The sequence below is a fragment of the Lissotriton helveticus genome, chromosome 4_2, assembly GCF_964261635.1.
Source record: "Lissotriton helveticus chromosome 4_2, aLisHel1.1, whole genome shotgun sequence".
Classification (NCBI taxonomy): domain Eukaryota; kingdom Metazoa; phylum Chordata; class Amphibia; order Caudata; family Salamandridae; genus Lissotriton; species Lissotriton helveticus.
In genome coordinates, this window is record NC_136064.1 from 91,515,439 (window position 1) to 91,528,935 (window position 13,497).

General features: G+C 44.0%; 2 protein-coding genes across 5 annotated transcripts in view; one reads left to right on the forward strand and one right to left on the reverse strand.

Moving 5' to 3' along the window:
- PDZD11 (PDZ domain containing 11) overlaps positions 1-12,137 on the reverse strand; it is a 60,008-nt gene extending 47,871 nt beyond the window's left edge. The window contains exon 1 of one of the 2 annotated variants that reach the window (XM_078640175.1): positions 12,025-12,137. The gene's annotated coding sequence lies outside the window, so the exon portion shown is untranslated. The remainder of the gene's footprint in view (positions 1-12,024) is intronic. The other variant, XM_078640176.1, reaches the window with a different exon arrangement.
- Positions 12,138-12,220: 83 nt separating this feature from the next.
- The window catches only part of LOC144752214 (uncharacterized), a 65,393-nt gene continuing 64,116 nt past the window's right edge, over positions 12,221-13,497 (forward strand). Inside the window, exon 1 of one of the 3 annotated variants that reach the window (XM_078640179.1) lies at positions 12,221-12,340. Coding sequence is in view for 2 of the 3 variants with exons in the window: in XM_078640178.1 (XP_078496304.1) it covers positions 12,706-12,715 (10 nt within the window). In the remaining variant the exon portion in view is untranslated. Of the gene's footprint in view, positions 12,341-12,602; positions 12,716-13,497 lie in introns of those variants that run through there. The other 2 variants (XM_078640178.1, XM_078640180.1) reach the window with 2 other exon arrangements.

The following is a 13,497-nucleotide window of genomic DNA, read 5'->3' on the forward strand; positions in this document are numbered from 1 at the left end:
TATGCACCCTAGTTCTGCTATATCTATCCTACTAACTTTGACATTATTGTCCATGGATTTGCAAACTGCCTGGAAATGGCCAATATTCTTCTTGCATGCGCTAAGAATGTTTGCTCTGTGCAGGACAATTAATATTTCCAATATATGTTCCAATTCATACTGTAACACCTACCACAGTTTTTCTTACTCATGCCCATGCTAGGTCTAACATGGTAATTTGCATATTGTACCAGTTGTGATGCTTGAATATAGCCAAAGACATCAGCCAGTGTTTGCTCTATATAGAGTGAACTTCTATATATTTTTAGGGCTACGCCAATCATCTCCTACAACCTAGAAGCTGCTCCGGTATCTTTTCAGAGATTCAACTGAAGATATATTGAAACCTTGTAGGAATCTGACTCTGTATATACTATACCAAAGTGAGGCATAGTGTGCATAGATTCCCGTGAAAACCAAAAGGTAGGCAGAGGTATAGTAGATAGCACCTCACTCTCTATGTGTGGCAGTGTGGTCGGGCAGTAAGGCTTTATCAGAGGACAGTGTTAAGCATTTGTTGTACACACTCAGTCGGCAAATGAATTCACACACTCAAAGACTGAACTTCATACCAATTGTTTTTGTATAAAAATATTATTTTAATGATTTTACTTCCTAGAACCAAGCAAGCCAGGTACATGTGAGTGAGAAATACTTTGCAATAAATATACACTTGTGTCACAGTTTGGATTGCAATTTGATTACAGTAGTGTTACTGATAATGCTCCTAGTCGCGGTTGTTGGGACCTTCCGGATTGAGGCTGCAGGCGTCAGCTGGAGGCTTGAGGCAGGTCAGGGGTCAGCGGATCTCGGGTCAGGATCACCGGGATCCTTGCGGAGCTGGAGTCTGTTTGAACAAATCCTGTATTCAAGGGAGACAGAGTCTTGGGGATTGAAGGCAGGCAGGTCCTCCAGGTTTCTTGAGGTTGCTGGCTGCAGGACACACCAGGATTTCGCTGGAGCAGGTTAGGCCGGTAGGGCTGGGCCAAGTCAGTGGGCACCCTCCTCTTGTTAGCTTCGGCACTGCTATTCGGTACTTATTCTGGTTTCTTTTCTGAGGAAGGTGCCCCATAACACTAGATTTAGGGGTGTTACAGGTAGGTAAAAGGTTGGGACCATTGGGTCCCTGCCCTGTGGTGGGTACGCCCCCTATTATGCCTCCAACCAGTGGGGAGGGGCATAAGCCTTTCCCTGGTTGGCTGGGTCCCCCCCCCCCATCTGCAAGATGGCGGGGACTGAGAGTTGTGCTTCACCTTGCCTCCCCCACCTGAGGGCTGGAGCTTGCAGAGGTGGCCACACCTCTCTTCCTCACTTGTTTTTCCCGCCAGTTCTCCCACCCAAAGTGGGGATCAGACCCAGTGAGGACCAGTTGCTGAAAACAGCAAGTGGCCTGGGGAAGCTCACAGAGGCGGCAAGCCTTTGAAGCTTCCCCTTCGTGGACCCTGTACATCCTGGCGGAGGAGGCTTGGCATCTCGTCCCAGGATGTGCATGGTTTCAGGCCCCCGAAAGCAGCAGGCTCTCGACTCAGGGGTCCAGAAACATGTCTGGTGGTGTCAGCTGCAAGCAGCCACTCATCCTGGACACTAGTGGTAGGTCGTTTTTCAGGGGGCATTTTTAAGATGCCCTCTGTGTGCATTTTTTCATTAAATCCCACACTGGCATCAGTGTGGGTTTAATGTGCTGAGAAGTTTGATACCAAACGTCTCCATTTTCAGTGTAGCCCTTATGGTGCTGTGGAGTTTGTAATGACAAACTCCCAGCACCATATACTCTTAATGGTAGAACTGCACTTACAATGTCTAAGAATGGACTTAGACACAGGAGGGGTACAGAGCTCATGCATCTGTACCCCACCACTGGCACAGGGCACCCAGCTAGAGGGGTGACTGATCAATGCCAGGGCAGAGGGTTGTAGGCATGGCACACAGGGATATGTTTACAACAGTATTAAGCGATATGCACTCCTATTTTTATCAAGGATTTGTTCAGATGAGAAACAAGGGTTTGAGACCATTACCAGAATGCGCTCAGAATACAAGACAAGGGGGTATCCGGATACAATTCTTGATCAAGCCGTGAATAGAGTAAAAACTATGCCTAGATCCACCATGTTGGAAAAAAGAGAAAGAAGCAAAAACAGGAGGGAAGTCTATGTACTAAAATTCTCTACAGCCGCAGCGGCCATAAAAAAATGTGTAAGGAACGTTGGGAAATAATCGAGCAAGAACCTGATTTTAAGCAGGTATTTTTAGACAAACCCCTATTTGCACACTCAAGGTCGAGGAACATTAAGGAATTACTAAAGGATCGCAGGCATGAAAGCACAGACCTAGGCCAGAAAGGTATGATGAAATGTTTAAACTGTGGTCATTGTGGCAATGTATTGGTAGGCAATTTATTTGCTCATCCCCAAACAGGTAAAAACATAACCCTGAGACACACGTCTGATTGTAACTCTAGTGTTCTAATATATGCAATCAAATGTCCATGTGGACTTGTCTATGTTGGACGCACTACAAGGAAGGTGAAGGTTCGGATGACCGAACATAAGAGTATGATACGTACAAAGAATATGAAATCGTGTTTGGCTGTACATTGGCATGAGAGGGGACACACGATACCTCAATTGAAATTCACTGTACTAGAAAGATTGGTGGAAAAATCACATGTTGACACAACTAGATTGTTGGCACAAAGAGAAACATACTGGATAAAGTCCCTTAGGACGCTGACACCCTATGGACTCAATGACAAGATTGAGATGATTTGTTTCCTGTAACATTATGCTGTAAAATATACATGCTTGGTATTTGTATTTTAATGTTTTTTATATTACATTTAGGTGTCATTGACATTCATGCTCATAAAATCTCACACTTTTTGATACGTGTATTGACTCATACACTTTCATTGTTATTGTTTTATTATTTTGTTATTATTAGTTTTACTAGTTTTATTTCGTCTATTGGAATTACGAGTTCAGTCTCATTTCCAATAACATGGAATGGGATCAGTCTACTCGTTTTTTCGCGATTAGTAAATAAACGGGGGCCATTTTGGATGAGGACGTGTAAGCCGGTAGTCCGTTTTCGATTTCCTTAGCAGCATGACGTCAGACGCCATATACTGGCGTTTTGAACAGGGCTCGACCTAGCGAGAAAGCGACAGACAGAGAACCTCAGAGTAACGTGGAGTGTTTGATTAAATATATAGAGGTAAGATGACGCTATATAGATTAAGCATTACGAAACATGGTACCACAAACCATTTAAATACTAAGGAGTTTTCTCCGTTAATGTGTTACAGATTAAGGGCACGACTTGATTGAAATAGCGCCACAAAGATTTGCTATTGGGGTCTTGGAGACCGAGTAAGTATCGGTTTTATTTGTAATGCACAAGCTAGTTATGAGGCAATAGATCTAGTGTACTAAGAGCATCGCCTTGTTTTCTAGAAAAAGAATAGCACGGACTTTGACCGTGGTCGACTTTTTTGCCTTATTGCTTGAATGAAGGTAAGAGTTTCTAGACACGGTACCGTCAGTACTTTAGAATATTTGTTGACTTGGATGGTTTTTGTTAAGACTAGGTTATTTTTGGAATGTAGTAAGTAGGAGGTGGTGGTAGCACTGGGCTGTTCACCACGTTTTCGGTTTGGTCCATAAGGTGGCAGGTGAACTTTTGTGAGCATGATTCTTAATCACACATTAGATGCATGGATTACACTAGGAGATCTTCTGGTTGCTGTTCAATTTACCTAACAATGAAACTGTTGTACTTGTGATTGTAAATATTGCATTTATCGGATATATACATGATAGAATTTGTTACTTATAGTGCATTCCCCTGACGAAGGTGCATACCGAAATGCATTGGGATATGTCATCATTTGTTGAATTATGGAGAGTTGTTTGAAGAACTCAGATTGTCGCATTTATTGATGAAAAAGAAGAATAAAATCAACTTTGAAGAAAGGAAATACGATCACCGTTTGATGAGCATTTACTTTCGTGTTTGTTAAAGTTTTCAGTCTGATCAATAAGACTGTGGATACATTAAGTTTGAACTTTTGATGAATTATAAGGTTGTTAAACTTATGATGTTTATGTTGGATCGAATATATGGATGAAAAATAAGAAAAAACAAATCACGTTATTGTGAACGAGTGAATAGTGCTCCCCATAACACAGGCTTCTGTGGATTTTTTTCATTTTTACACAGGGATGTGTGCCATGTCGACTCTTCACTTTGTTCTGCACCAAAACATGCAGCCTGCAAAGGCAGTGTGTGATTGTAATGGTACAGGGCCACTAATGGTGGTACAATGAGTGCTGCAGCCCTTAGAGGTCTTCCCTGGTGACAGGGCCCTGGTACCTGTGGTACCATTGACCAGGGGCGGACCTGTGGCCAGAGATGCCACTTGAGTTTTGTTTTTCAATTAAGTTTTCGGGAAAGAACATAGGCTCCGGGTACCTGATTGGCAGGAGCCCAGGGCACACTGAGTCAAATAACATCAGCAGTTCAGCAAAAGTGGAGGCAACCATGAAGAAAGAGGGCACTTTCTCACAACCCTTATGTAAATATTTCAGTTACTCTAAAAGTCACTAGTCTAGGCAAGAACTCGCAGGGCTACTCTTTATTGAAATAAAACAAGAGACATGTGCTTCAAAAATATTTCTTTATTGAAGGCGTGAACATAGACAAGACACCATTTCCTGCCACCAACTCCTGTGTGCTGGAAATTCCAGTGTATTTCTTAACACTCAAGTACTGTGGCAACTATTCATTATACAAAATATAACATATCTTTCCCCTTAACAATATACAAATAAACGACAACAAAAATATACAGATATTTAACACTGTTTCTACTATTATGATACATATATAACTACCATATTAAAATATACTATATCAAAGTGAGGTATAGTACGCACAGAGTCCAGTGGAACCCAAAAGGTAGGCAGTGGTAAATTAGATACCACCTCACTCTCCATTTGTGGTAGTGTGGTCGAGCAGTAAGGCTTTATCAGAGGACAGTGTTAAGCATTATGTAACTATGAGTTTCTTATTAACACAAACCCATCAATATCTATATGTAACACTTGCAATATAATGAATAACTTCATTCACATATAAAATCCTCACATTTCCTTTCTTTTACAATTTCATTACAAGACCAGAGTCAATCATTATGCATTTATCCGTTAACGCTACTCCATACAGCACCTCAAAGACATATCACATCATTAACAATCCAGAGCTAGAACCTTCCTCTACAAATAAAGTTGCTTCTCGGAATCTTCTTCCTCTTTTAAATGCGGTTCCTCTTCGGATAACCAGCACATTCATTTTCTTTATAAATTAGATCTATGAGTGTATATGGTGTATTATTATGGGGTAAATGATTTCCGATTTATGGAAACAAGTATGTATGTAGGGATTTTAAGGAAGTAGAGTCTGAAAATGGTAAAACTTATGAGTTTAGTTTGGATGTTAGTTCAGGCTCAGTGCGAAGCACAATGTAAATGTATGCGCTATGTATGCTCCGGCGCTTAGGATCTATGGTTTTAATATTTATTGCATTTAGGCTGGTGTGTAGGTGGTTTACCAGCGCTTGACTCTTGTCAGGCACATATTTGGGGGAGCCGCTACCAGCCACAGCGAGTGCCGTTTAAAAAGTGCTCTTACCTCAGAGCGGTAAGCAAGCCTTTGGGCATTATATGTGCGAGTAGCCACATGCGAGGCAATTCCTGCTTCAGGAGTGGGCCGTTGGCATGGCAGGACAAGGCTGGTATGGCATGAAGGAGCGACCACTTGTGCGTAGACGCATGGTCACTACTGCAGCCGACCACTCATCTGTCAGTTGGTCTGACATGCGAGGCAGAGATTGATTAGAGGAAAGAAGAGTGGACCAGCGTGTTGCGGAAATCACAAGAGAACGGGAAGCCATTTAGGATTGGGTGTATCCCTGCATTAAGCATACAGTCTACGCTGCCGTTTTTTTGATGCCATTACTGCGCGCTTTGACAAGTGACAGTTACTATATCGGCTGTGACGGTGAAAAGACAGTAGGGGGGACATTGTCAGGTGAAGAGCTATAATATTGGAAGAAAAGAGATTAAGGACTACTTTTGGGCACATTTATGAATAGGGTAAATACTAATATGGATGAGAAAGGAAAGGTTGTACTTGAGATCCCTGAGGGAAAAGATTAACAAGGCGATAATTAGAAGGATAATTCAGCAAGAGATAAGAAGCTGTGTACAGGAGGAGACTTTTGATAAAGACATGGAAAAACAAAAATGGTTCAGATAATGAGTACTTGACCTTATCAGATGGAGAATATGATAATATAGGGGAAAAAAAGGTAAAAGGAAGATGAGAGATATTAGAAGGGAGAGGTGTGGCGCAGAGGCCATTGCAGCTGACTCCGGAGTGCAGGGCTCACGGTTCGATCCCCGCACCGGCGCCAGCTCAGCTTAGCACCATGTGACTCTGGGCAACAGCTCACTTAATCTCCCCACGGCCCCCAGCACCCTGAGAGCCTTAGAGGAGGACATTTTCTCACCCCGTATTATTAAGCACCCTAGAAGTGCAGAGTGATGGCCTTGGAGCATGTGGGCAATTTCATTAGAACATTTTTGAAAAAAAAAACTCTTGAGAAAGATGTGAGAAATGTATTGAAATCTGAATGTTCAAGGCCAGTTATCGATGATAAGGTCTGTCTCATGCCTAATTTTGATTCTGAGATGATCCCTTTTCTTTTTAAGATGGGCAGAGACCCCTAAAAAGGACTAGAGAGATAGACTCCTGGATGTGGTTGATCCATTAGCGCGCATAATAGATACGGCCGAGGACGCTTACATTAAAGTCCTTCCTTTGGACTTGGACATGTTAAGAGGTTGGAGCCAAAGAGCTCTTGTTTTTCTGGTAACGCAAAAGCGATCCTTAAAGCAGAAAGGAGGAAACCAGTGTAAATGAACCCCAAATTAAGGTCTACTATCCCACCTTTAACGCCAATCTCTGTAAAATGACTTTTAACACTACATCCTGAGCATTTTTGACTAAAAGAAGGTCATTTCCTGCTACTCGCCATTTGGTCAATACTACAGCATTTATAGCATGTTCCTTTATTCCCTTGGAAATTGTCTATACTCTAGATCCCATTAGGTTTCAAATAAAGTTTATTTTGTTTGTGTAACTTGTCTTCTCTTTTACTCTTCCCACAACATCCTTATGTTCCTCTTCTTTTATCACCACTGTAGCAGACCTACTTGTCAGTTCAGCTTTTTTAACAATTGCAAATATTTATCCTAATTTTGATGAATCCGCATTTAATCATAAACCTACCTTGTATATTAGGGTTATTTATGTGCATAATTACTGGGTCTCTTAGGAATTCATCTTTTAATACAACAAAATTGCATCACTGCAAATTTTTTTTAAAGGGTAACTAGATAGTCATCAATGCCCTCATCTTTGTTTTGCACTCTGTGATAACACGTAAACTGATTGATAACTACACGCACAGTCGGAGAAAAGTGTCTAGCTACATCTTTCAATGAGTGCAAGAACATATAAGCACAAAAAATAAAAGAGGAAAAGTATTGCAGTACACATACCACACAACTCAACAATGAAAGTACTTTGCTAGCGCATTGTGCATCTAAGCCCAAAGCTACTCCACTCGGTCTCCAAATGTACTGAGGGCAGCGGCACCTGGCACTTCCAATGAGGGAACCCTTTGGTGCGAGTAGTCTTTGCCCCTCATCTATCCAGGGCTTCTGCCAGTGATGCCTCAATTGAGGATTACAGTTGGGAACCCCCTGGTTCTAATGCTCTTTGCCCATCACCTATTCAGGGCTTCTGCCACGGATGCCTCACTTGAGGAGTAAAGTCGGGAAACCCATGGTTCTAATGCCCTTTGCCCATCACCTATCCAGATTAAAAAAAAAAACCAAGGGAACCCAAAAGGTAGATAAGGACCTTGGGTGACAGTTTTATATTAGAACAGTGGTCCTTAAACAGAACAATAGTGAATATGATAAATATAGGCTAGAATCAGTGCTATATTGCGAGTGTCCACCCGGACATTCAATTTAATAAATCAATAACATTAAAAACACAAATAACAGCACATCAATATAGTGGGACACAGTCCTGCATCCTACATAAACACATGACATGTATTTATTTATGTATAAAGTTTTACATTTAAGACAAAAACATTTGAGGCAAGACAAAAGGTAGCTTGTGGAATATTGAGCAGAATTGAGGCAGGCTTAGAAAAAAACAGTAAATGCACTACTTTTATCACATTGGATTAATGTGCATACTGTTTACATTAGTCGACGACGTTTCGATCCTTTGTAAAAGTGCCTTGGATTTACGTGCGGGAACAAATTATGCGTACGATGGTTTCCACAGTACAACGTGCATCGCAACCTTGCTGTGAACCAATAATTTACTTATCCCAAAACACCAGCAGATCCTTGCCAGTTAATGTCAAGACCCATCCATTGTGCGGCTCCTTCAGCTCGGTTCGAGCCACTGTGCACATAATTTGTTCCCGCACGTAAATCCAAGGAACTTTTACAACTCAGGCTTGTAACTTTATCTGTCCTGATGATGATCCTACTATTGTTTTGAAAGGATCGAAACGTCGTTGACAAATGTAAACAGTATGCACATTAATCCAATGTGATAAAAGTAGTTCATTTACTGTTTTTCCTAAGCTTGCCACAATTATGCTCAATATTCCCCAAGATAAATGTGAACTGAGGTAGCCCTCCCTACTGCAACTGGGAAGAGTCCCCCGGGCTCCAAGAAAAAGTCCTTATATAAAGGTTTCCCAATAGTTTTCAAAGAATAAATGCCAACTGTTCAATTTGAAAGTTTATTCATGTATTTTTCCATCTTGTTGTATTCATGGGAACAACCACACCTTCTATTCACCGAGTCGCGTTTGCACGCTACGAACATATATCCCCAGATGAAGGCATTATGAATATGCCGAAATGCATTGGGATTACTAGAGTGCATAACTTGAATTTGAAGGAATGATCAAATATAAATGGATTATACCCTTGTGAATACAACAAGATGGAAAAATACATGAATAAACTTTCAAATTGAACAGTTGGCATTTATTCTTTGAAAACTATTGGGAAACCTTTATATAAGGACTTTTTCTTGGAGCCCGGGGGACTCTTCCCAGTTGCAGTAGGGAGGGCTACCTCAGTTCTAATGCCCTTTGCCCCACATCTATCCTGGGTTTCTGCCTGTGATGCCTCACTTGAGGAGCACAGTCAGGCACCCCCTGGTGGTAAGGCCATATGCCCCTCATCTATCCAGGTTTTCTGTCAATGATGCCTCGCTTGAGAAGTACAGTCAAGAACTCTCTAATGCTAAAGGTCTCTGCCTGTCCCTCCTCTATCCAGGGCTTCTGGCGGTGATGCCCCACTCTTTTTTATTTAATGCAGTTCTATATAGCGCAAACTTTACCCAAAGGTGTCAGAGCCCTTTACAAAAGAACCAGGTAGGTTACATAAGGTATGTGGAAACGGACAAGTATGTACAGCGCTTGGACTACCGTGAATTCGAGCCCAGATGAAGAGCCTGCCGGCGATGTCTTATAGCAAAGATTCCTGGCAGCCCGGGGAAGGCAGCAAGATGGCGGCCGCCACAGAGAAGCAGATCGGAGGATAGAGGTGGGGCTCACAGTCGGGCTGTAGGAGTAAACGAAGAGAGCCCGAGGCTCTTGCTCCATGAGGCTTCCGCGCCCTGTTCCGAGGGGAGCGGAGGTGATGTTATGTGACCGCAATCCGCGCCCGCTGACTCGAGAGAGAGTCCCACCCCCTCCAGACAGCACGAGCGAGAAGCTGGCGTTCAGAAGACGCACCCGGTGAGGAGAAGGGGGAAGAGGCGACAAGTGCGGGGGCCCAGCATGCTACGTATTGAGGCGTGGACACTCGCTGACAGAGTGTCCAGCCTGGGGCTGGCCAGACTACCGGTAAGACACCCATTGACTAATGCCTGACCCTAAGATGGTGCTGGCCAAGCAATTCTTTCACTACACCCAGGACTCGTGTATGGGCCCGAGTTGCTAAGCGGAGGGATCGGCGGACACTGGAGCTGTGCACCCCTCAATCGGCCCTACATTTCTGTGGCATCCACGCCTTGAAAACTGACGAGGAGGCTTCCTCCTGTACCAGCACTAATCAGCCTTTTCCCTTCATGATCTGTACGGAGGTACGGAGAGGGCGAGTGCGGACGGGATGAGAGGCCTGACCCTAAGATGGACAACATACGACGAGGCTTACCAGTAAGGGGGGCATGGAACAGTTGAATAGGGGTCCTTCCTATACAACTGGGGTATGAGGAAGACAAGCTAAATCTCTACCCTTTTATGTGCACACAAGGGTTGTGAAGCAGTAACAAATCTGGTGATTGCATTTGCCTGACTCTAAGATGGCATCTGAGAAGCAAGAATTAGTCCCAGTGGATGCCCAGATTTTCAGTTTTCAGTTTAGAGTCTCAGCAACTTACTGGGAATGATGGTGAAAACAATGATCATATACGGTCCGTAACTTTGACGCTTCCCTCTGCCTGGGGCTAGGGGCTCTGCCCCTGTGGAAACCGGCTTTCACTGCAAGAAAGGCTGTAAGAAACGCCATGCCTGACTGACCCTAAAAAGGCGCCTGGTGCATTTCAGACTGTAGCCCAGCAAATCGATGAGGCCGTACCCCAAGGGAGAGCACTCAATATCAGGTCAGCAGGTGAGAAGAGTAGCGATGGGCGCCTGCCACGCCGCACAGATGGTATGAATACAACAGCTGCCGTAGTGGACACCGACCAGACCTCGCTCATTTCCAACACCCCCATCCGCTCACCCACCAGGACATGGAACCTGTGAATCTTGCCAGCGACCGTAGAGACTTAACTTTTTGGCCGATGCCTGGTGGAGCTACTTTGATAGCTATCGAGGAGATGAGCTGTGGACTTTCCCTTCAGCTGTCACCTACCCAGCCGGACATTGGGCAGACTTTCCTTCGTCTCTCCACTTTATCTCCCTCCCCGTTACCTTTTTACATTACCCCCTTACCCTTCTACACGCCACAAACCAACTGATGTATCTTCTGTAACAATGTGTAACTTGTAACCTATGGAACTTTCCTCATGTACAGCGCTCCGATACCTTCGGGTCTAGCCAGCCCTATATAAAACTCAAGTAAATAAATCAAAATAAATAAAATAAACAAAAGGTACACAAGATACACTAAGCATGCTAACAAGTTACGTATATACAGTTAAATTGGCACACAAGAAAGACTGAGCACACTAACACATTACATCTATGCAGTTCCAACTCCAACTATTTGCATAATTATATTGTAAAAAAATAAAAAGGTGTCAGTGTTAGGTTAAAGCAGGAGTAAATTACAAAGTTGACATCACATGAGTGCTAGATGACCGTAAGGGCCAAGCAATGGGTTGAATTATTCCAGGAAGTAAGTGCCTTTGGAGGGGGCGAGTTTAAAGATCAGTTTTGCAGGTCTCACTTGAGAAGTACGGTCGGTTGCTACCGATGTGGATACCAGGGCTGGAGCACCTCGGTTCAGGAGTGAGTGACCACCACACCACAACTGCAGACAACCGATGCGGAGGAGGGACTCATGTTATTGCTCCAGCTCATTTACACCTTTTCTCAGCAGATCAGCCTAGGCATGGGAGTAAACATAATCTGACCCTGTCCACGTCACAGGCTCCCTAGTTTGAGAGGGTGAGGGCAGGGGCTGCCGTGCCACTCGGGGGTTGTGCCCCTGCCCTCACCCTCTCAAACTAGGGAGCCTGTGACGTGGACAGGGTCAGATTATATTTACTCCCATGCCTAGGCTGATCTGTCCAACATGCTGAATGAAGGCACAGTCAGTGCCACTGCCCTCAGTCATCCAACACCCCCCTCACCTCGGCAGTACTCACCCCGGGCCCTCCGCTCCACTCCAGCTCGAAGCTCCCCAGGGCCCACTCACTTCACTCCAGCTTCTATGTCAACAGCACTCCCAGTCCCAACACACCCTATGTCCGTACTGCGCATGCGCAACCACGATTTCCGGGTACACGTCTGCGCCTGTGCAGTGGTTGGTCACTTCCTTACAGTGCACGCGCTCGTAACGTAGGGGTACACTGACCCCACCCGACCACACTAGTCTTTTTTTAACTCCGTGAATCTTGTTGCCATATCAGAAAATTCTGTCTGCAGCCACGATCCGTCACAGTACCGTGAGCGAAAACAAAAGTATGTAAATTAATAGGGAATTTAAATTACTAGCAATGTTTCGTGTTTGGTTTTGCCCTGCCTATAAATTCAGGTAAAAAATAAAACATGTAGTTCCTATATTTATTGTAAACGATATCTCGAGTCACGTATTATTAACGTAGCTAACATAAGTTCTGCGGCTAACTGAAGATATTTTTAGGAGCGTGCCCCAGATTGTAATAGTGTACCAAGATGGCGGTCACGTTACGCGGACACTAGCACGCTGTCCACGAGAACGCGCACTGTGCGTCGAAGCTACCGCGCTCAGAAGGCATCGCTCAGAAGTCTCCCGGGGGCGCTTGTGACGGAGGAGTATTAGCACAGTACCCGCGGCGTCTATCCTCATGGCACATGGTATGTAGTGTACCCCTGGGGCTCACGATGTAAGTATTGTACCCCGGGGGAACCCATATCGGTGAGAGGGGCCAATTTTCGCCTGGGTTCACTGGGGAGCCACGCCCATCAACCGTCCTCGCGGCTAGTGCCCCCCCTCTCCTAATTAGCTCACGCAAACGGGTAGAGGGGGTGGGGGGGGGGATGACGTCAGGGAGTTTATGATCTAGATTTGAGTGCCTTATGGTCCATAACTGCCAAGTTTTCAGAATGCTTATGTGTAACATTTTATGGTTTCAGGGGACTTATGCGTGACATTAAAAACTAAATGTGTTGACAGAGATAAATAACAGAGGTTATACCCTTTTGATTACTGAGAATCTCTAAAAAATATCTTTAACATAGTTGCCAAGTTTTCAGGCAATTTATGAGTGACAATTCCATGGTTTTATTGGGCCTATGAGTGACACTCGATTGGCAAATGTGTGACACTTGAGTGACATGCTCACATGAGGAAAATCAAGCATTAAAATTTGACTAAGGAGACAAAAAATAAATTACCACTCTTTCGTGCTTTGAGAAGCTCTAGAAAATCCATTGAAACGTATCCAAAAGCTCTGAAACAGAAGGTCATTAACAACACTTCCCTTTTTAGGTCGAGCATTCGAGAGTGTAATAAATGAATGATGCAGAGTCCACTTGATAGTAAGATCCTTTATTGCAGGTTCCTTCCAGGTTAGACAGACAGGTTAAGTTATAAGGAAAACAGGAGAAACCCCACCAGGAGCTCGCTGTTGGTAGCT